We start from the raw sequence: 23,410 nt of genomic DNA, 5'->3' as shown, positions 1-23,410 counted from the left end.
ACAAAGAATAGAATAAAGGCAAAACATCAATCCAAACAACACAGGGATAACTTCCTGTTTATGGTATTTAAATATAAAGTGAATTGGCAAGCTCTTCTAATAAATAACCCCAATCACATTTTTGTTCTTTGAAAGCAGCATCTTATACATAATTTTTGATGTAATGCAAAAGAGCCACTTGTATTAATCATTAAAAAGGAAAACTTATAATGTGGCATAAAACATGGAAATCAAGGAAATTAAAATTCATTAGGCTGGGTGCTGTGAGTCACACCTGTGATCCAAGCACTTCAGGAGGCCGAGGCAGGTGGATCACTTGAGGTCAGGAGTTTGAGACCAGCCTGGACAACATGGTGAAGCCCTGTCTCTATAAAAAATACAAAAATTAGTCCAGCGTGGTGGTGTGCGCCTGTAGTCCAGCTACTCGGGAGGCTGAGGCAGGACAATCGCTTGAACCCAGGAGGTAGGTTTCAGTGAGCCGAGATTGTGCTGCTGCACTCCAGCCTGGACAGCAGAGCGAGACTGTCAAAAAACAAACAAACAAAAAAAGAGAGCACCACTGAAATAAAATGGTAGAAGCGATGTGATCAGATTGCATTCAATAAATACTTACTAAACACCTACAGTGCATTAGGCACTGTTACAGGTACGAGGATGCAGCAATGACCAAGATAAAGGAGGTCTCTACTCTCAGAATTTACATTCTTTTTGTGAAGACTGATAAAACAAGACAATAGTCAATATAATCTCATTTTGCAAGAGGTGCTACAAAGAAAATAGGATAATTTCAGAGAGTAACTGGGTGGTGGGAATGAAGACATCTGGAGAAGCTACTCTGAACTAAGTTTGGGTTGAAACCCTGGATAGCAACAAACAGCCAGCAATACAAGGACCTGGGGAAGCAGTTTCCTGGGCAAAGCTGGAATAAAGGCCCTAGGCAGGAACAGGTCGGTGTGCTGAAGGAATACGAAGGCTGGCAGGGCTGGAGTGCAGCGGGGATGGACAGGGTAGGCAACTGTGGTGGTTCAAGATGAGGTCAGTGAGGTCGGTGAGGCTACGTCATGTAAACCTTCTTCAAGAGGAAGCCACTGAAGGGTTTTAAATAAGGAAGTAGCATGATCTGACTGACATTTTAATAATATCTCTGGCTGCTGTGTGGAGAAAAAATTCCAGAGGGAATAAGGAAGAGGCCGGAGACTAGACAGGAAACTCTTAAAACACTAGGCAATAGATGAATGGATGTGGAGAGATGAAGGGAGGCAGGCCGTGTTCAGCAGCAGTGCTGACCAGCAGGACTTGCGTGCATCAGATGACAGGAACGAAGGGAAATGAGAGAATCCAAGAGGATTCTCACCACAGTTTTTGGTTTGAAGTGGAAGGATGGGATGATGGCAGCATTTATGAAATGGGGAAGACAAGGGAGGAGCAAGTTGGGAATAAATTGAAATCAAGTGCTCTAGTTGGGACATGGGTCGTCTGACACGCCTGTGAGACATGTGTGAGGGTGCATAATACAAAGCTGAGATGCCAATCTGAAGGTCAGGGCTGGAGCTATATATCTGGATGGCATCAGATTGTACCATTTGCTTTAACATGGCAGGGACTGGATGAAAGAGCCAAGGGGCTGAGGACAGATGGAGGACAGAAGAGTCTAAGTAGGAGCTACTGGACAGTGATGTTTAGAGGCTGGCCAGGGCAGGGGCTAGCCCAGGAGACAAGGAAAGTGGCTAGTGAGGTGGAAGGTATCTCGGAAGCCACAGACAGTGTTTCAGGAGGTCGGGGGTGGGGGGGCTCCATTGTGCCAAACGTTGCTGGGAGGGCAAGTAACAGAGGATAAAGTAAGATCTGGCAACAAGGAGGGAACTGGCAACCTTAATAGCAATTCCAGTGCGGCGGTGGGGCAAGGAGCTGGACTGAGAGCAGAAGGGAGAGGAAGTGGAGACAGTGACCACAGACAACTCTTTTGGGAAGTTTTTTTTGTGTAAAGGGGAGCAGACAAATAGGCTGGTAGCTGGAGGAGGCTAAGGAATCTCGAGAGAGAACTTTTATAGGTGGGAGAAACTAGAGCATGTCTGTACACACCGCAGCAGAGAAGGAACACATGACAATCAGCTAAGGCTGAGGATAACAATGAGGGCAAGGTCTCTTGTAGATGATAAGGGGCAGGATCTAATGCCTAAATGGCAGGGGTGGGCCTCTGGCAGCAGCATGGACCTTTCATCCCTGTTAACAGGAAGAAAGGCAGTGTGCGTGGTAAGCCCAGAGAAGGTGAAGGCCACAGCACCCCAGCAGAAGTGTGGAGAAAGAGCTGCAGAGAGGCAAGGCAGGAGGCAGGGAGAACAGAGAGCTGTCAGAATCATCTCGGAGTAAGAAGGTGCCCTCAACTATAGCGGCTGTGGGGGTTGAGGAGAAGCAAGGTTTGGTGACCAATTAGATGCAGCGGGGAGAAAGACTGGTCAGGAATGGCCACCTGGCTTTTCTCTCTGGGCAGCTTTGTGGGTGATGCTACTATTCATGGGGAGAATGAATTAGGAGTAGGTTGCAATTGGGGACAAATGACAGTTCACTGAGGAACACATGGGATGCCTGCAGGACATCCAAGCACCTGGGTCCAGCAAGGGGCCCATGGGCCTGGGCTCAGGGTGTAAATGAAGGCATCAGTGGCTGGAACCTGTTAAGAAGGAAAGATGGGGAATAAAAAAAAAAAAAGAACCTTAAGCATAACTTAAGCGTAACTAACTGTGCATAAAGTAGCAGCATTTCACAAATAAATGGGACAGTTGGAAGTTACAGATAAGAGCCAAACAGGAATCAGGAAAACTCATAAAAAGAAGAAAGAACTATAAAAGCCTAGAATCTGTCAGTATAAGAAGCAAACAATAAATGATTGATCTGAGTCATCAAGAAAAAGTTAAATGGTAAGCAATTTACATAGTGGAAAAATACATAGCACATTAGAAAAATGATTTCTTCTTAAAATTGTTAGAAACATTTCAGGTAGAAAAATCCATTTGAGAGAACATCATTTTCTGATATTCTGGTAAGTGAATACTTACAAACTGTACATATCAACTAAATACAATACTGTTCCATCCGCAGTTTTAGATATTTCTAAGTGACCAATCAATCATAAGTAGCTTTTAAAACTGAGCTTAAGGGGAAAGCAAATGCTATCAGTCTTCAGTCCACAATGCTTTATTTTAGAGAGATCTGCTAATGTGTGCCCAATTTTCTAAGCTCGGTCTAAGAAGTAAGGACAAAGAAAAAGAAAATCCAAGTGAAATCAAGGCTACCTTCCTCCTGTGGGATGCAGCTGAGAACATTATCAAGATGACAAAGTCTGATCTGTGTCAGACCTCCGAACAAAAAAGCTTTTACAGCAGAACTGATTTGTCCGAGTCCTTGTCGTAAATTCCCACTTTATAAAATGCTTGGGGCCCTATTTTACTTATACAAGGAAACTGGTGAGTTATGAAAGAGATATTTTGGAAATATGCCAAAATAGCTGATCTCCCGCTTGGCTTTTTAAAAATGTACATTGGTCATTATTGTCCATTTTAAAGTGAGCAGGTCCCTGTGATTCACGTTCTCTGTCACCAAATTGCTTGTCCACATTTACATCAAGTGCCTCTCCCCACTACGATGTTAAGCCTATTAGAGCTGCAACAGAATGGGGAATAAGGGATATAGAGATGTTCTTGTCACCGCTGACTTGAACTTCCTCACTGATGCTCAGTGCTACTTCCAATTCATTTAAAAACAATTCTGGGAAAATACTCCCCAGTCCTCAAGCTGTTTGAAGGCCCAAGAGGGTGACAGATGGAACTACCTCTGCAGGATCATGATGACTGCTCTGAGAGTTCCAGCGAGCACTGTGAAGAAGCGGAAGCGAGGCCGAGTACACTGATGTGTATCAGAATAAGAAACTGAGGCTTGCTTCCTGGAGACAGAAGCTGGTAGAGACCTCCAGAAGCACTGAAATTAGATTAGGCAAGGAGGCAGAGGGAAATGTATCAGCTGATTCTCAGACTTCCCCTGCAGATCCCTCAAAAGTGGCTGCCATTAAAACAACCGGCCAGGAGACTCAGGTTTATTTTTAATCTTTAATCTAAGTCAATGAAAGTATATAGCACTGAAAGTCTATTTCCCTCCTTAGAGATTGTCAAAGTTCAACATTTCTAAGCTTTTTCACAGTTTTACCATTTACATATAGGGTTCTAACAGTCACTCTACCATGCTGCTTCATTTGAGATGAATAGGTAAAAATAATGCAGGAATAAATGTACTAATAAGAGAAACAGCAGACTACCAGTGAAACTTAAATTAGCAAACAGCCAAAAGAAATTTGATTGTAATTATTAGCTAAAGCCCTCAAGCTGGTCATGAGGTTACTAAGAAGTGAGCTTAAATATTATCATAAAAATTACACCTAGGAGCAGCTATAAAAAAAAAAACTGAAGAAAATAAATTTTATTAGAGTGCATCCAATATTGTCCTAGAGGAAAGACACAATATTACTTCCCTTAAAGACTCTCTCTTATCATAGGAAAGTATAATGTCCATGTATAGAGACATATTTAAAATATATCTGTTTTATTCACATTTTACTTTTTGTTTTTTAAAGAAAAGGAGGTCTGGGCTCTTGAGAAAGCAGCAACATCTATCAGCAAAAGAAGAGGCAAGACAGGGCCCAGGAAAGGTGTGCAAGATTCCAATCACAAATCATTTCCCTAAAGCCTTTCCAGCAGCAGGGGCTCAGGAGAGATACAGGAAGAAAAAGAGTTGGGGGTGGGGGTAGATTATTTTCTATCAATCAGAAGCCACTCAGGGCAAGGATGCCAGGAAACTTTCATGCATTTCTGACATATTCTATATTGTATAAACTTTTCTTTTCTTTTTTTTTTTTGGAGGTGGAGGTGGAAATGGGGTTGGATGTAGGAACATTCCTTAGCGGGATCAGTGACTTCAGTTAAAGGAGCCTCAGTTTCTCCAATCTTGGACATTAGAAAACGAAAGAAAATACGGAACGCTTCATGAATTTGCGTGTCATCCTTGCGCAGGGACCATGCTAATCTTCTCTGTATCGTTCCAATTTTAGTATATGTGCTGTCGAAGCGAGCACAATTGTATAAACTTTTCTAGAGGGCTGGTTAGCAATAAATATCAAAAACATTTATAAAATGCACTTTGACGCAACAAACAATAGCATCTCTTCTACAATAAGATGTATGCCTACAGGTTCCCTATGGTATTTAATAGCAAAAAATTACAATCTAAATGCCATTGGCAGGAGACTGATTAAATAGACTGTAATATACAATAGAGTTCCATGTAGTGATTAAAAGTGATGGAGATTTATATATTCTGCTGTGCAAAGATGTTCCTGTGACTGTTTAGTGAAAAAAGATTCCAGAGTAGCAGGCAGTAAAACAGCATTTCTCTACAGTTCTATGAATATCCTACACAAGATGATCCAAAAAGATGTTTCTACTGTAATTGTGATTACAACTTAGTAGGATTTCTGGTGATTTTTGCTTCTTTTTTTGTACTTTCCTACACTGATTTTTTTAAATGTGTACATATCTTTACAAAAAATACCCGACAGTTTTTTTTTTTTAAATTTTGAGTAAAAAGGTCCTCTCTCTCTATATATAAAAGACAAATACTTTTTTTTTTTTGAGACAGGTCTCTCTCTGTCACCCAGGCTGGAATGCAGTGGTGTAATCTTGTCTTGCTACACTCTCAACCTCCTAGCCAGGCTCAGGTACTCCTCCCGCAGCTCAGCCTCCTGAGTAGCTGGGACTACGGGCATGTGCCACCATGCCCAGCTAAGTTTTAAAATTTTTTTGTAGAGGCAGGGTTTCACTGTGTTGCCTAGGCTGGTTTTAGACTCCCAGACTCAAGCAATCCTCCTGCCTCAGCCTCCCAAAGTGCTGAGATTGCAAGCATGAGCTACCATGCCCAGACTAACGTAAATACTTCTTATCCCATGCTAAAGGGGTAAAAAACAAATCAAAAACTCCCTTCATTTATATATTAATTTTAAAATTTAAATCTCTGGACAATTTAAAGTATTTCACAATAACTAGGAACATTTTCATTTATGGTTTTTATTACAATTGAGGTTTCAGCTCCTATGAGAACAACAGCTATAAATTATCTATAAATTCCTACTACACTAGGCATCATGAATACATTCTCTAGAAGCCACAATAAAGGTTATCCTTTGAGATAACCACCTCCTCGCAAACACAGAGCACAGGTCCACAGACATAGCACATACACCCTTGATAAAGTTCTACTCATACAAACTAGGAATTATTTAGATATCTAATGTTTCCCCTTTTAAGGGGAGGAAAAAAGTCAAGGTAGTCTAGCTATAAATAACCTACCTCTTTTTTAAAATTTTACTTATTTTTATTTATTTTTTTCCTAAACCTCTTAAGAATCCTTCAAGTATCAATACCTACTACAAATAATAAAAGGTAAAAAAGTTTAAAAGTCACTGCTCTTGAGTTACATGTAAATAACTGTATGTAAACAGCAAGGTTTCTTTTTCTTCTTTGATAGTTAGGGAATTACCAGTTAGTACAAGAATTCTTTAGATAATTTACCTCAACTATTCTCCAAACTTAAACTATCTGTCCTGATAAAACAACCTAATCACAGTGTCCCAGCGTGCACTCACCTGGCCTCATCATAGTGCCGCAGTGTGCACTCGCCTGTCCTCATCTAGTGCCCCATGTGCACTCGCCTGGCCTCATCAGTGCCCCAGTGTGCACTCGCCTGGCCTCATCATAGTGCCCCATGTGCACTCGCCTGGCCTCATCAGTGCCCCATGTGCACTCGCCTGGCCTCATCGTAGTGCCCCATGTGCACTCGCCTGGCCTCATTGTAGTGCCCCATGTGCACTCGCCTGGCCTCATTGTAGTGCCCCATGTGCACTCGCCTGGCCTCATCAGTGCCCCAGTGTGCACTCGCCTGGCCTCATCATAGTGCCCCATGTGCACTCGCCTGGCCTCATCATAGTGCCCCAGCGTGCACTCACCTGGCCTCATCATAGTACCCCAGCATGCACTCGCCTGGCCTCATCATAGTGCCCCATGTGCACTCGCCTGGCCTCATCATAGTGCCCCATGTGCACTCACCTGGCCTCATCATAGTGCCCCATGTGCACTCGCCTGGCCTCATCATAGTGCCCCATGTGCACTCGCCTGGCCTCATCATAGTGCCCCATGTGCACTCGCCTGGCCTCATCATAGTGCCCCATGTGCACTCGCCTGGCCTCATCATAGTGCCCCATGTGCACTCGCCTGGCCTCATCATAGTGCCCCATGTGCACTAGCCTGGCCTCATCATAGTGCCCCATGTGCACTCGCCTGGCCTCATCATAGTGCCCCATGTGCACTCGCCTGGCCTCATCAGTGCCCCAGCATGCACTCGCCTGGCCTCATCATAGTGTCCCAGCGTGCACTCACCTGGCCTCATCATAGTACCCCACGTGCACTCGCCTGGCCTCATCATAGTGCCCCATGGTGCACTCGCCTGGCCTCATCATAGTGCCCCATGTGCACTCGCCTGGCCTCATCAGTGCCCCAGCATGCACTCGCCTGGCCTCATCATAGTGTCCCAGCGTGCACTCGCCTGGCCTCATCATAGTACCCCACGTGCACTCGCCTGGCCTCATCATAGTGCCCCATGTGCACTCGCCTGGCCTCATCATAGTGCCCCAGCGTGCACTCACCTGGCCTCATCATAGTGCCCCATGTGCACTCGCCTGGCCTCATCATAGTGTCCCAGCGTGCACTCGCCTGGCCTCATCATAGTGCCCCATGTGCACTCGCCTGGCCTCATCATAGTGCCCCAGCGTGCACTCGCCTGGCCTCATCATAGTGCCCCATGTGCACTCGCCTGGCCTCATCATAGTGCCCCAGCGTGCACTCACCTGGCCTCATCATAGTGCCTCATGTGCACTCGCCTGGCCTCATCATAGTGCCCCAGCGTGCACTCACCTGGCCTCATCATAGTGCCCCATGTGCACTCGCCTGGCCTCATCATAGTGCCCCAGCGTGCACTCACCTGGCCTCATCATAGTGCCCCATGTGCACTCGCCTGGCCTCATCATAGTGCCCCAGCGTGCACTCACCTGGCCTCATCATAGTGCCCCATGTGCACTCGCCTGGCCTCATCATAGTGCCCCATGTGCACTCGCCTGGCCTCATCATAGTGCCCCATGTGCACTCGCCTGGCCTCATTATAGTGCCCCAGCGTGCACTCACCTGGCCTCATCATAGTGCCTCATGTGCACTCGCCTGGCCTCATCATAGTGCCCCAGCGTGCACTCACCTGGCCTCATCATAGTGCCCCATGTGCACTCGCCTGGCCTCATCATAGTGCCCCAGCGTGCACTCACCTGGCCTCATCATAGTGCCCCATGTGCACTCGCTTGGCCTCATCATAGTGCCCCAGCGTGCACTCACCTGGCCTCATCATAGTGCCCCATGTGCACTCACCTGGCCTCATCATAGTGCCCCAGCGTGCACTCACCTGGCCTCATCATAGTGCCCCAGCGTGCATTCCCAGGATCATGTACACAGCTGATTTAGGAGACTATAAACCCAAAGGAAATGTTCATCTTTTTTTCCACAATTAAGTTATTGCAATAAGATTAGTGCTATCTTAATCATAATCAAATGATAAAATGCCATATTTGAAAGTAATCAATGAACACAAACTGAATGGTCAAGACGTGCTTGCTGGCCAGGCTGGGCAGGGGAGCAGGGTAAATATTGAACTGGCACTGATTTCTCCTCATTGCCAATGGTGGGCAAACTTATCTGCTTTGGTCTGCTAACAAGACATCTTCCCCTACCTCTCCTTCTTTGGAACCTCTGATTAAATGACATGCCATTGTGCAAAATACACATGTGTGTTTATATTTAATGTTATTATATGTGTTCTATGTGAAATGAAATTCCAGAATAATTATGAATAAACAAACAGTAAAACCAAAATACTTTTAAGGAACTAATTTCACTTTAAGCATTTTAAACATGTTCCCTTTTAGGCCAGTAGATGTAGCTGTGAATTAAAATAGGAACTACCAGCACTTCCATCAAGCTGCTCTAGCTTAGCCATCAGATGGCACCCTTTTGTATTGGAACTGGGTTTCTATCAGAGATTTAATACAGTTCAAGCTAGCTACTTAAAATTTGACACTGGAGTTGATTTTGATTTACCTGCATTTATCTGGAACGTCATTAATTATTGATTGAGTATGTAGACTTGGACCATTTCTGTTCAATATTTTCTGACTGAGACTGTTTTCTTAGTCATAAAAAGATGAGACAGTACACAGTGACAAAAGTTCTTACTGGACTCAGGGTAACCTCACAATTATCATCAATATTCTCTAAACGCAGAGTTAAATATACCACGTTGCTGTCTGCAAGCCTCAGCACAGGGTCATCTATAAGATTTTGCTTAGAAAGTCAACAGGTAAGGCTTTTACCACTCTACTGGGTAGCCCTGTCTTAGCACAGTGCATGGCTCAGGGGAGGCCCCCAAATGATGTTAGAATGAACAAACCAGCAAATTAATAAACGCTACTACCTTTAAAAGATGTGTCCTTGAAAAGGTATCAGTGAGTTCATTATTCTGTGGGCCTTCTCAAACATGGAGATCAAACTGATAGGCCTAATGATCTATATGTAGGGAGACAGTGTACATGCAGTCTCTCTTTTTAGTTAGACATAAACATGCAACATAAAAGGATTCCACATATTCTTATATTCAGTAGTGAAAACCAGAAAATATTTTTTTCTCACCAAAATATCTTATTTAGGCTGCAATCCTCGTATTAGTGCCATAAAACGAAGTTCACATTCTACCCATCTTCAATGCTAGGCAAATGTCCCTGCTTTGTTTGCTAACAAGATAGCTTCCTTCTTTGGAACCTCTGATTAAATGATATACCACCTGGCAATCATTTGAAATGCAAATGTATGTTTATATTTAATATAGGTGTTCTATGTGAAATGAAATTCCATAATTATGAATTAACAATTGGATTATTCTAGCACAGTCTAGTCCATAAACACCAAATTATCAAGTGTATAATTTAGATAACCTAATTTTACTGGTTTATGAAAACCAGGATTGACTCTTCTAAGTCAGACTATTTGTATTTTCAAATACCTTAAAATTTTACTATGAAGTTTGTGAGCCACATTACTAAGCACTGAAAATACTATGTATCAATTCCACACAGTTCATGCAAAGTGCTAGCAAATTGTCATTTTTATAGGAAGTAGAAGCTCAATAACTTTATTACTAAGTACTACTTAATAATCTGAAGATTCAGACCTGGGTTTACATCTTGACACTGCCAATCACAAGCTGTGTGATCTTGGGCAAGTGATTTAACTTCTTTGAGCCCCAATTTCCTCATTTATAAAATGGGGGATATTAATATCTGCTATATATTATGAAGATTAAATAATCTGCTATGTCTAAAATGTCTGTACAATGACTGAAATGGAGGAAGAGATTTTATATTGGTCAAAAGCAAAATTGAGGTTAACAGCAAAAATCATGAAAAAATTTTCAGTCATAGATTTTCTGTTTTTTCAAGAAATCTCTAATTCAGCATTACAATGACTAGCCAGCAAAGTTAACTCAAAAATAAAGGTTAGGGCCAGGTGTGGTGGCTCACACCTTTAATCATAGCACTTTGGGAGGCTGAGGCAGAAGACTGCTTGAGTCCAGGAAAAATAAAAAAAACTGGCCAGACATAGTGGCATGCACCTGTGGTCCCAGCTACTCAGGAGGCTGAAGTGGGAGGGCGGCTTGAGCCCAGGAGGCTGCAGTGAGCCGAGATTGCGCCACTGTACTCCATCCTGGGCGACAGAGGAAGTTCTCTGTCTCCAAAAAATAAAAAAATAAAAATCAATTAAAAAAAAAAAAGGTTAGACTAGGAGAAAAGCACCCTCATCTGTCTATCCATGTATTCTGAGTGAAAAGCACAGTAATGTTTGTTTACAATTAAACAAAATATGAAAAGCTCAATAATGCCTGTGAGGTTGTTCCTGCAACCCTGCCAACTCGCCCCAGTTTCTTCCTCCCTGCTGAATCATTCCCATCAGCATATATATGCTGCTAATTCTCCCAATTTAAAATACAACAAGTAAAAAACTATCTCTTGATCCCTTTCTTTTTTCCATCTATGATCCCATTTCCGTCCTTCACTTTGTGGCAGAACTCAAGACTCACCTAGACACAGTGCCTCTGATTCTCGTCTATTCTCTTGAATCTCTCAGGCTTTACTCCACCATTTCACCAATGGCTGTCACACTGCCAGAACCAGTGAATTCTCAGTTCTCCTCTTATGTAACTTATTGTCAGCATACAGCACACTCACTTCTTGAAATGTTTTCTTTATCTGGTGTCTATGTCACCAAGCCAAGGAGATTTCCCTCTTCAAGGGTACTTTCCCCTCATTCCCCAACCTCTAACCAAGAGTTCCTTCCTCAGACCTCTTCTTTCTTTCAACCTTCACTGCCTTGGTGAGTTAATCTAGTCTCATCGCTTTAAATGAGTCTCAAATTTAAATCTTACCTTGTACTTCTCCCCTAACTCTCAGCTTCTATGTCTAACTGCTTACTGCTCTCCATCTCGCTATAAAACAGATGTGTCAACCTCACAAGTCGCAGATCGAGCTCCTGACGTTATCCCCCAATGCCTGTTCCTCACACTGCTCCCCACCCATCCTCCAGTTGCTCAGGCCAAAAGTCTTGATGACAGCCTAACTTCACTCTTTCTCACATTCCACATCTAATCGACAACAAATCTTTGCTGACTTGACCTTCAAAATACATCCAGAATTTCTTTTCATCAACGTTACCGCCACCACCTATCTCAAACTACTGCCAATTCTCACCGGTCACGAAGGGCCCAGTCCACAGAACTTGCAACCAGTTGTTTAAAAAAAAAAAGAAGGCAGTCAATTCTTTATGTAATGCTCTGTAGCTTGAGGCATAAATTTTACATATATACACAACATAGACACACAACACACACACACAAGCTTTTAGGATTTTTTTCCAAAAATGTGTAAATAACACATTAATAATTTAAATAATTATTTTTAAAATGTTTTAACTTTTTTACTAAGATTTTATATATATGATGTCAAACAGCATAGAAAGTTGCTCCAAATTAATAATTCTATTAAACAAATAGCTAATGTCAATTTATTTATTTATTTATTTGAGACAGGGTCTTACTCCATCGCCAAGCCTGAAGTACAGTGATCTTGCTCACTGCAGTCTCAGCCTACGAGGCTCAGGTGATCCTCTTGCTTCAGCCTCCTGAGTAGCTGGGACTACATGTCTATTCCACCATACTCAGCTACTTTTTTTGTAGAGACAGGGTTTCATCACGTTGTTCAGGCTGGTCTTGGACTCTGGAGCTCAACTGATTTGCCTGTCACAGGCTCCTAAGTGGGTTATTATAGGCATAACCCACTGCACCTGCCCTAATGTCAATTTATATAGGACATTAGCTATAAATTAGTCATTAATAATATTTGAAGTTTTACCACCTTCAAAAATTTAGCTGGCTGATTTATTAGTAATAAGAAGTTGTCCAGTTATTAGTAAGAATTTAGTCACATACTCTGTCATCATTTCCCAAGACAGTGGCCAAACTACATGCAACTTTGAAAACCAGGAGAATTTAGAACACAGAAAGCAGAATAAACATCTAGATACCAGTGACAAAACTGTAGTTACTCACACTGTGAACTCCTAAAGCTTTCCAGACTGCGAAGCTAATTACACCAACCCCACACCAAGCATACAGTGAGCCCCAGCCCAGAGCTCGTAAGGCAAGGGAAGACCCGCTCTCCGGTAATGCAGCCGTGGCCATACTTCCCTGAAATGAGACAGAAAGGTTCAGGTAAAAACAATCAGTGCAGAAAGAATAAGCATTCTGGGAGTGTTTGCAAATTTCTCCCTGTGCAAGCAACATGATATTGGGAAGCTAGATCAACCCAAGGTCAAATTCTAGCTTTACTACTTAATAACTGCATGCTTTCTGACTCACAAATATTTGATTATGCAAGACACTGCCTGTTAATTCTTCCAGAAAAATCCTAGACCATTTTGTCAAGATCTCTCTATCCCCCATTCATTGGCATTTTCGCAGAATGACATTAATCCTAATCCGATAAGAGATAGCAAATTTATAACATCCTGTCTTCCATCTGGAAATACATTTCCATTTACTAGAGTGTTTTCTTTTTTACAATAACTTTCTTTATATTGTTCTTATTTATTTATTTTGAGAGAGTCTCACTCTGTTACCTAGGCTAGAGTGCAGTGGCATGATCACAGCTCATTGTAGCCTCAAACTCCTGGGCTCCAGCAACCCCCGCCCCCACCACCTCAGCCTCTCAAGTTGCTAGAACTAAAGGTGTGCACCACCACATCTGGCTAATTTTTGTTTTCTTGTACCAACTCCTGGCCTGAAGCAATTCTCCCACCTCAGCCTGAAATGAGTTATTATTAGCTATTGCCTATATCCAAAATGAATTTTAGTGGAAACTTGATTGTTAAACGTTGATCTGTCATCAAGTTTTTTTCTACATTATTTTAGTTTTTTTTAAGTTCCATTAAGTTTTTAAAAAGCTAGTCACAAGCTTTATTCTCTGAGGAAGAATGCCACATGACATTCAGATACCATGTTCAAAATTTTCAAAATGAACACTGGCTGACTTGCTGCAGGAAAAGACTGACTTGCCAAAAAATAACATTGTTTTAAAAGATCTTTAGACACATACACACATGCTAGCATACATGTGCATATATGTATATATGGCTACACTATTCCTCACTGACCCATTCTTTTTTTTAATTTAAATTAAAATTAAGGCATCTGTATATGGAAATTGAAATTAACAAATCACATTGCAATTAGGGTATATAGAATCCCGAAGATGAAACAGAAAAATTATTTTCTAAATGAGAACTCTGTATTTATAATACCTCTTGGGCCTGAAGATACAAGTGCCCCTTATCTTCTACCACTTACCAGAACCCTTGAAAAAGCAGGTGACAAAATTAACCTAAGTGTTCAGTTTGTCAGAGGTCAACTATATACTTACAAATATGGTTCGCAATTTTAGCTTTTCTTCAGTTTAATCCTGAGATGAATTTTATTTAAATCAAGTGAATTTTATGTTTTTTGGTTTTTTTGAGAGGGAGTTTCACTCTTGTTGCCCAGGCTGGAGAGCAATGGTACGATCCCAGCTCACTGCAACCTCCGCCTCCTGGGTTCAGGCAATTCTTCTGCCTCGGCCTCCCAAGTAGCTGGGATTACAGGCATGCACCACCATACATGGCTAATTTTAGATTTTTAGTAGAGACAGGGTTTCTCCATGTTGGTCAGGCTGGTCTTGAACTCCTGACCTCAGGTGATCTGCCTGCCTTGGCCTCCCAAAGTGCTGGGATCACAGGCGTGAGCCACCGTGCCTGGCAATCAAATGAATTTTTAAAATGAATGTTCAATCTAATTATTTCCCCTACAGAGAACACTCTTATCTGATACAATATTTTGATGTATTTGGATCACCAAAATATCTGGCTGTGTTTTCATAACATGTACAATACATTTTTAAAATATTTATTTTTATAACTTCCCAGGTGGCAACTGTGAAGTACACTGCCTAAGTGAGATTTGTAAACTGGTGCTTGCTCAGTATAAATGCATTAACTGTGTGCTCCAAAGTCTCTGAGTGCTCCTACAAACCATTTTTACCTCTGAAACAAAGTCTGGGTAAGTGATAATACTCTAATTCCAATGTTTTCCCAGAGGGAGACCGAAGCATCTAAAACAGTGGTTCTCAAACTCCCTGCTCTCAGGATCCCTTTATATTTGGACCCTAAAGACTTTCAATTAGGTGGGTTGTATTTATCAACATTTAATGTATTCAAAATTAAAATTAAGAAATTCTTAAATTGTATTAGTAATTTAAAAATAGTAAATCATTCTAGACTAATATAGGCCTTTTTTTTATGAAAAATAACTTTTCCAAAACAAAACTGTGCAAAGAGAGACAATGTTTTACATTTTTGTTACTCTTTATTTTTGTTTTTAATTTTTTCTATTTTTTGAGATGGAGTCTCACTCTGTCTCCCAGGCTGGAGTGCAGAGGCATGATCTCAGCTCACTGAAAAACTTCCACCTCCCAGGTTCAGGCAATTCTCATGCCTCAGCTTCCCAAGTAGCTGGGATTACAGGTGGATGCCACCATACCCCGCTAATTTCTGTATATTTCTGTATTTTTAGTAGAGACGGGATTTCACCATGTTGCCCAGGCTGGTCTCAAACTCCTGCTTAAAGTGATCTGCCCGCCTCAGCCTCCCAAAGTGCTGGGATTACAGGCATGAGCCACCAAACCTGGCCTGTTACTCTTTTAAAGATCTAGCTTAACAAAAGAGAGATGAATCTTCATATCTGCTTTTATAGTCAATCTGTTGCAAGATATTATCTTTTGTGAAAATAAATGAATAAAACCTGGCCTCACAGAGATATATGGTCACGTCTTTGGAAAATGGAAGAATATTGTAATAGCTTTCCTTCTCTGATAATATACCAAAACAAATAACTTAATAAATATTAGTTGCAACGTGGAACATGAAGTCGAACAATAATTTTTTTTGTAATTTATTACATTAAAATCCATTAGTCTATTTTGTACTTTGAATGAACTTTTATTCCATGTATCATGCTCATTCAGAAGATACTGGTCATACAGGTCTTTCAAGTTACATAGATTTTCAATTGTTGACACTGTTAAAACAGTATTTTAAAAAACACATCATTAATATCACCATAAAATCTCATTGGAAAAACCATTAAATATTGAGCAACTGTGAAGCTCATGATGGCAGATAAAAGTTTTCTAAAATCTAATTTTCACATGAAAGCCTGATTTTTATCAGGGGCAATAAATACTGACAATCGCTTGCTTGAAAAGACAGGCTTTTTGTTCATTATCAAAATGTCTGTCAAATACCCACTTCTGAATAACCACAGTTGGTCAGTTGTTCTTTCAAGTAAAAATGATATTCTATAGGAAAAAAGGGGCTAATTTAGCTTGCAATTCAATTGCTTTCCTAGAGAAAAACATCTTACTTCAGTATAAAATAGAAATGCTCTATATATTTCCCTTTACATAGTATATTAAAAAGAGGTTTAATCGAGTCATGTTTTAATAAATTAACTATTTTATTTCTTCAGCGAGGATATTCTTAAGTAATGCTGGCTCTAAAAAATACAGGTGCTTAGTAATGGAGAACACAATGACTTCCAGCACAGTTTGGAGCTACTGCCTTGGTTATATCAAGGTATCAGCAGTTTTACTCTCCATTGCCTCTGTACCATTAGCGCAAGCATCTTAGTATCATTATGAAAATAGTTTTGACTTCATGGACCCAAGGATCAAGGATTAGCAGGGTTCTGTGGACCACAGTTTGAAAACCACTGTTAGACCCTGAAGGGTATCTGTGATGATCAAATCTCAGAACAAAAAAATAGGATGGAAAGTTGTGAATATGTGTATGTGCTCCCCCAGCCCCTGAGAATCCCTAGTTTTCATCAGATTATTAAAAAGGATCAGTGAGCCAAGGATTAACATGATAACTTAGGCTTAGAAATCAACCAAAACTCTACTGTTAAAGCACTACTCTGATTTCTGCCACAAAATATTATTTCTATTCTGAAAAACATTCTATAACATGGAGAGAAAATGATCCACAAGGTCCATAGCAGTGATTTAGGAAGCTCCAACTAAGCTTAGACCATTCAGAGGGGATCCAAGCACATTTTAAAGGCGGTCTCTTGCCATTATGGTATCAATAAGGCTTAAGTATGATTATTAAAGATAAATGTAAGTGGAAAGGAAACTTGACTGTTTTATGTTTTACATAACAACTTTCCTCCACAGCACACATCAAACTGTAATTACACAGTTATTTGTGTGAATATTTATTTATTTCTGAGACAGTCTTGCTCTGTCGCCCAGGCTGAAGTGCAGTGGTGCGATCTGGGCTCGCTACAACCTCAGCCTCCTAGGTTCAGGTGATTCTACTGACTCAGCCTCCCAAGTAGCTGGGACTACAGGAGTGTGCCACCATGCTCAGCTACCTGGCTATTTTTGTATTTTTAGTAGAGAGGGGTTTTCGCATTGTTGGCCAGGCTGGTCTTAAAATTCCCGACCTCAGGTGATCCGTTTGGCCTCCTAAAGTGCTGGGATTACAGGCGTCAGCCAGACGCCTGGCCCAGATTTAGATTTAAAGTCATGTTGTGAATAGGAAATGTACCAGATAAGCTTTCAGTCTTGTTCTGCTAAAATTTAAGAAAGCACATATTTTTCTAAATGAAAATAAAGACCGTTGGTTAATTTGTATATTTCTAGAATCCATGAGCGTATATAAATTCACATCTTAAAGCAATGTGAAAGGCCATCAATATTTTCCTTATTTTTTTCTATGCAAAAGCTGCCACATATTGTAAACAACAATAACAATGTTATGAATGGATTTCAGTGTCACCAACCTTATTGAACCATTCAGGGCTTTTCTTTTTCGTCAATGATAATGTTGTAATAAATCCTGCAAGCATTCCCGCTGCAGCAACAGTACCAAGGAAAATTCCACCTGCCAAGAGTTTCGGGGAGGAGGGGGGATATTTAAAAAATTAAATAAAAAGAGGTTAAAAAGATGTAGAAAAGTAAGTTTAAAATACTATTCGAGTTACAATCAAAATCACTTTTTGAAATTCAAGAAACCATGGCTAAGCAGCTCTTGCTAACAGTTAGTAAATGACAGTGGCTGAGAAACCCGCGTGACCTCACGACCTCTGGTTCCTGGGATCATTCCGAGTTATTATTCCCAAGCGCAGAGAACAGGCTCAGGTTCCCTTCACCTCTCCCCAGGGGACCACGGTGTGAAGTTTCTCACAGGGAGGAAAAGAGAGACGGTGGCAATCAGAAAAGGCAAGGTTCGAGAACAACTGCAGAGGTGAAGGGAAAATATGGCACGCCAGGGATAGTAATAGCTCGCGGGATCTGCCCCCCGCCCCGCCCAAAGGGAGACTCCACCCAGCAAGCGACTTACCCGTCCCGGGCTGCCCGACTCCGCGGGCTAAACTCAGGTGCAAGCCCAAGCTAAGGGCACTCAGAGCGGGATGGGTGTGGGAATGCCCGCTCCAGCGCAAGCCAGGGCCCGGGGTTAGCTCGCCCCGACGCCTGCACCTCACCACAGCACACCTTACCTTTAACCAGGAAAAGCCGGTCATCCGTGGACCCCGGAGCCTCCAGTCGAGAAACTGGCTGCCCAGTCGCAGCGCCCGCTGTCTCCATGTTTAGGTCGCCTTTATCGCGTCCGGCTCCAACTGGGCCCGGGTGGAAGCGAGAGCGAGACGCAAGAGAAAGGTTCCGCGCCGCCTCCTCCAGTGCAACCTCAAGAAGAGTCCGGGGTGAGGCCGCTGTCCCCAAACCCTCCTCCCGCGCCGGGGCGGGGAAGACGTGGTGTGCCCAGCACCGTGGGGGCTGCCCTCCAAGGCCGTCTCCCAGGGAGGATCACTTGCTTTCTCCAAGGTAGTCATTGCTGGACTTAAGGGATTACTTTGTTTTAAAGAACGCTCAGCCCCGACTACAGGAGGCAGTGAGGTTCGCAGATTGCGCCAGGATTCCAGGCCCCGCCTGCTGTGAGACCTGGAGCTCATTTTCCCGACCAAACTTACATTATGTCCAACGATTTGGCCAACGCTAACATTCCACGATTCTAAAACGCAGGCCTCAGTCTTCTGTCTGTACTTTTCTGGGAAACTTCCTAACAGTGGTGAGGAAAGATGTAAGTGACAGGGTTTCTCCCTGGAGGAGAGCCAGCCGCCCGGCTCTTTGACGAGGGCCCCCGTCGTCCCGGTGAGATTGCTCGGCCTCCCTCTGAAAGTGGAATACACACGGGATGACCGAATGAAGCTACACTCCCGCGAGGAGAGCGAGGCCCGCTGGAAGGGCCTGCAGAGTTGCCGGGAACGTTGATCGCTAGCAGGCCTGGTCTTCAGTCTGATTTGCCCATTCTGTAAATGGCCATGGAGAGGAGGAGGCTAGTGGCCATGGAAAATCTTTACAGCCTCATCTTTTGAAATGATCTCTCTGCTATTTGTCCCGTCCCCCATCCCTGGAGGGCATGAGCTCCCTGAGGTTGGAGATGGGACTCTGCTCAGTTTATATCCCCCAGCTTTCAGGTATTACTTGGCCACGAACAATAAATGCATGCTGGATGAATGAGTAAATGAATGCATCTGTTTTTGCATCAGTGAAGTGCAGTTAATAGCTCAAACCTGGCTCAGGGCCTAAACCGCTTCTCAGGTGTGTGAACTTGGGGTTAGCCCCTCTGTATCTCAGTTTCCTCATGTGTAAAATTTAAAAACTGATAGTAGGCCCCATGCGGCGGCTCACGCCTGTAATCCCAGCGCTTTGGGAGACTGAGGCAGGCTGATCACCTGAGGTCAGGAATTCGAGACCAGCCTGGCCAACATGGTGAAATTCCATTTCTACTAAAAATACAAAAATTAGTGGGGCCTAGTGGTGCTCGCCTGTAATCCCAGCTACTCCAGAGGCTGAGGCAGGAGAATCGCTTGAACTCGGGAGGCAGCGATTGCAGGGAGCCAAGATCGGGCCATTGCACTCCAGCTTGGGCAACTAGAGCAAAACTCCATTCCCCTGACCTTGCCCCAAAACTGATAGTACCTATCTCATAGGATTGCTGTGAGAATGAAATTTAGCAACATCTATAAAGAAGTTAGCACAGTACCTGGCACACATAAATATTCAATACATGTTAGCTCTAACTATTACCACCATTGATTCCAGCAGCTGTTTTGCAGCATTGCCTATGGGGATTTTTTTAAATGATGGCTGACCAGGGTCTGCCACGGGAGATGACGGCTCTGAAGACTGGCAGGCGGCAGGGCAGAATGTAAAAGCTCCATGGGGGTTCTGATGATAAAGAATGACTGCTCTGTTCCAGTTTTTGTGTGGATGAGATCACACAGAATGTATGTGACCTTTGGATTTCCTGGAAACACAATGTCAGTATCTGAAAGGGCATTTAAGCTGGTAAATGCTGTGCTAATTTGTTGAAGGACCTTTCCTTTTTCCTCCCCCTCATATGTAATAGTGACCATAGCTGCTAACATGTATTGAGCGCTTTCTATGTATCTGACATTGCACCAAGTGCTTCAGGTACGTTATCTCACTCCTCTCCAGAAACTCAGAAAGACTGCCTTGCTCAAGCTCACACAGCTGTTAAGTGGCAGAGACAGGATTTAAAAGCAGGTCCTTCCTTATCCACTGTGCCAGTGATCCTCAAGTGTGAGCTTGAATATTGGGATCACCTGGAAGACTTATTGCACTCAGCTTACTGGGCCCCATTCCCAGAGCCTGTGACTCAGTGGGGCCTGAGAGCGTGTATGTCTCAGTTCCCAGGTGATGCTGTTGCCACTGGTTCCACTTGGAGAACGTCTTCTCTGTGCCTTCCTCTCACAATGACACCTCTTAAAATCCACACCGTACACTTTGACACTTGGAAATCTGCTTTCCCAAGTCTGCTTAGGGAAAAAAGTGCAGACTCCTCCACTTTCCCTTTTTGCTATCCCCCTAGAAAAGGACAGAAACTTTTTATTTTATTTTAAGGTTTAGGCTAGGTGCAGTGGCTCAAACCTGTAATCCCAGCACTTTGGGAGGTTGAGGAGGGCAGATCTCTTGAGGTCAGGAGTTTGAGACCATCCTGGCCAACACAGCAAAACCCTGTCTCTACTAAAACCACAACAATTAGCTGAGTGTGATGGCAGCACCTGTAATTTCAGCTACTCAGGAGACTGAGGCAGGAGAATCGCTTGAACCCAGGAGGCAGAGGTTGCAGTGAGCCAAGATCGCACTGCTGCACTCCGGCCTGGATGACAGAGCAAGACTCTGTCTCAAAATAATAATAATAATAATAATATTTAAAGGTTATATCACTATTTACAGTAAGGAACAGAAGGAAGATGATAGATCTTTAAATCTAGGGAAGTTACAGAGTCCTGCATTCTGAAGCCCATCTCCACTGAAAGTAACTGCACATCCTGAGACTGGTGTCTGCTTTGTTCTGGATGTTGCAGCTCACAAACCTCTTCCTTCTTTCGAAATCCCCAAAGTAAAAGACAATCTCTTTTTTCTACTTGAAAGCTTGTTTTCCAAATATACACAGGGCTGAAAAGGCAACTGACACAAACAATGGTTTACACTTCAGCCTTAGGTGAGCAATTTGCATTTTGAGGCGAGCTCCTTGGTCGAGACCTGTTGGTGGAGAGTATTGCGACCCCATTTCTCACTAGCCCCCAGCGCCTACCCTGTGACTTACTCTGTGCCAGATCCTGGGAGATGGTGTTTCCAGAGCCTTGGAAGCCTGCCATGCACTAGGACGGGAAGTCCCTGGCCCTGAGATAAGACCAAATTTCAGGCATCGCAAGTTGGAATGCCGAAAGAAAACATTTTTTAAAAATAATGTTTCCCGGGCCAGTCAGGGTAATCCCAGCCTGTAATCCCAGCACTTTGAGAGGCCGAGGCGGGTGGATCATGAGGTCAGGAGTTCAAGACCAGCCTGACCAATATATTGAAACCCTGTCTCTACTAAAAATACAAAAAATAGCCAGGTGGAGTGGCATGTGCCTGTAGTCCCAGCTACTTGGGAGGCTGAGGTAGAAGAATCACTTGAACCCAGGAGGCAGAGGTTACAGTGAGCCAAGATTGCACCACCCCCAGCCTGGGTGACAGAGTGAGACTCTGTCTCAAAAAAAAAAAAAAGGCAATGTTTCCCAAGGTCTCATATCTCTACAGGACACCCAGTTGGGTACTTTGGGTACAATTTGATTAACTGCACTGCTCTAAGAATTCCACAATCCCACCTAGACTCATTTCTATAGAAAGATATGACATAGGCTCCAAACAGGTGAGTTGCAGACCTTCCACGCACAGTTTCTTTGCAAGATAGGGGCTTGAGTTCTGAAACAGCAGGGCAGCATTTCCAAGCGTGGAAACCAGAGGTTAGAAAGTCGCAGAGCTTTGGTGCTTCATGCAGCAGCAGCAGGACTGATGTTTCCATGGAAGCATGGTGCTCTTCTAGAAAAATGTAACGGAAATCTCTTGCAAGCAAAGGAGGCTGCTGGGAAAGCAGGTTTATCTGAGACGGATGCTGTTGCTATTTTGGTGTTTGTTTTAGTCAGCGGAAAGTTCATATCAGGGACACATTTGACCACATTCTTACTTCAAACTTTCTGGCTCCTGTAGATTCTATTTCAAATTTTGACAGCTAGAAACCTGTTAGCTTTACAGTTCCCAGAATTTGGATAGCCCGAGCTCTCGCTGGTTTTGAACTCTGATGGACTTTGTCCCCGTCACTTTTTAAAACATTTCTTCAGATCTTCAATCTCTCCATGTTTAATGTATGAGGCTGACTGATTTTTAAAATCTGATAAGGGTCAAATCATTCTCACTCCTGTTTGATATAAGATAGTTGTCAAAAGTATAGGCTGGGTGTGGTGACTCATGCCAGTAATCCCAGAACTTTGGGAGGCTGAGGCAGGCGGATCACCTGAGTTCAGGAGTTTGAGACCAGCCTGACCAACATGGTGAACCCCCATCTCTACTAAAAATATAAAAATTAGCCAAGCATGGTGGTGGTGCCTGTAATCCCAGCTACTCAGGAGGCTGAGGCACAAGAATCGCTTGAACCCAGGAAGTAGAGGTTACAGTGAGCTGAGATCGTGCCATTACACTCTAGCCCGGGTGACGGAGTGAGACTCTGTCTAAAAGAAAAAGAAAAAAAAATATATATATATATATGGTGCAGAGATCTTTAAAAGTTATTGCCAGATTAAGTGTGTGTGTAGAAAAAATCTGGACTTTATACTAAATTATTAACAGAGACCACTTTGACAGAAAGGAGGAAGTGAGTGTTCTATCTGTATCTCTTCTGCTTTCTGCCTTAGTAAGTAAAATGCCGACCAAAGCCACATTTTCATATATTTCTATAATATTTGCAACATTTTTAATAAGGGATATGTATTACTTCTGTGAGAAAAAAGGGAAAAAGGGAAGGAAAACAATAAAATACTTTAAAAATGTATCACCTGTTTAAAAGATGGATTTCTGTTTAAATAGAAATATTATGTAGGTTTCCAGGGTAACTCATCAAACTCTCCAGCAGGATACCCAGTGACAACATTCTTGGAGAGCAAGGGTACGAGAGAGCAAGATGCATTATGTCATAAGGAGAAGCTCTCAGCTGGCCTGAGAGCC

At 42.8% G+C, this 23,410-nt stretch overlaps 1 protein-coding gene and 1 non-coding gene across 3 annotated transcripts in view; both read right to left on the bottom strand.

Moving 5' to 3' along the window:
• TMEM242 (transmembrane protein 242) overlaps positions 1–18,474 on the bottom strand; it is a 29,821-nt gene extending 11,347 nt beyond the window's left edge. The window contains exons 1-3 of one of the 2 annotated variants that reach the window (XM_064360517.1): positions 18,337–18,474; positions 17,620–17,720; positions 12,796–12,933 (exon numbers count right to left, since the gene is read on the bottom strand). In XM_064360517.1, the coding sequence (XP_064216587.1) occupies positions 12,796–12,933; positions 17,620–17,720; positions 18,337–18,424 (327 nt within the window). In that variant the 5' untranslated portion in view covers positions 18,425–18,474. The remainder of the gene's footprint in view (positions 1–12,795; positions 12,934–17,619; positions 17,721–18,336) is intronic. The other variant, XM_012451696.3, reaches the window with a different exon arrangement.
• On the bottom strand, positions 5,016–5,122 carry LOC135268475 (U6 spliceosomal RNA). Its single transcript, XR_010336792.1, has one exon. It is a non-coding gene; the product is annotated as a U6 spliceosomal RNA (small nuclear RNA).
• Positions 18,475–23,410: the final 4,936 nt, after the last annotated feature.

This window comes from Aotus nancymaae, unplaced genomic scaffold, assembly GCF_030222135.1.
Source record: "Aotus nancymaae isolate 86718 unplaced genomic scaffold, 86718_ANA_hifiasm-v0.15.2.pri h1tg000040l, whole genome shotgun sequence".
Taxonomy (NCBI): domain Eukaryota; kingdom Metazoa; phylum Chordata; class Mammalia; order Primates; family Aotidae; genus Aotus; species Aotus nancymaae.
The sequence above is the reverse complement of the archived record's forward strand: the minus strand, read 5'-3'. Positions and strand labels throughout refer to the sequence as shown.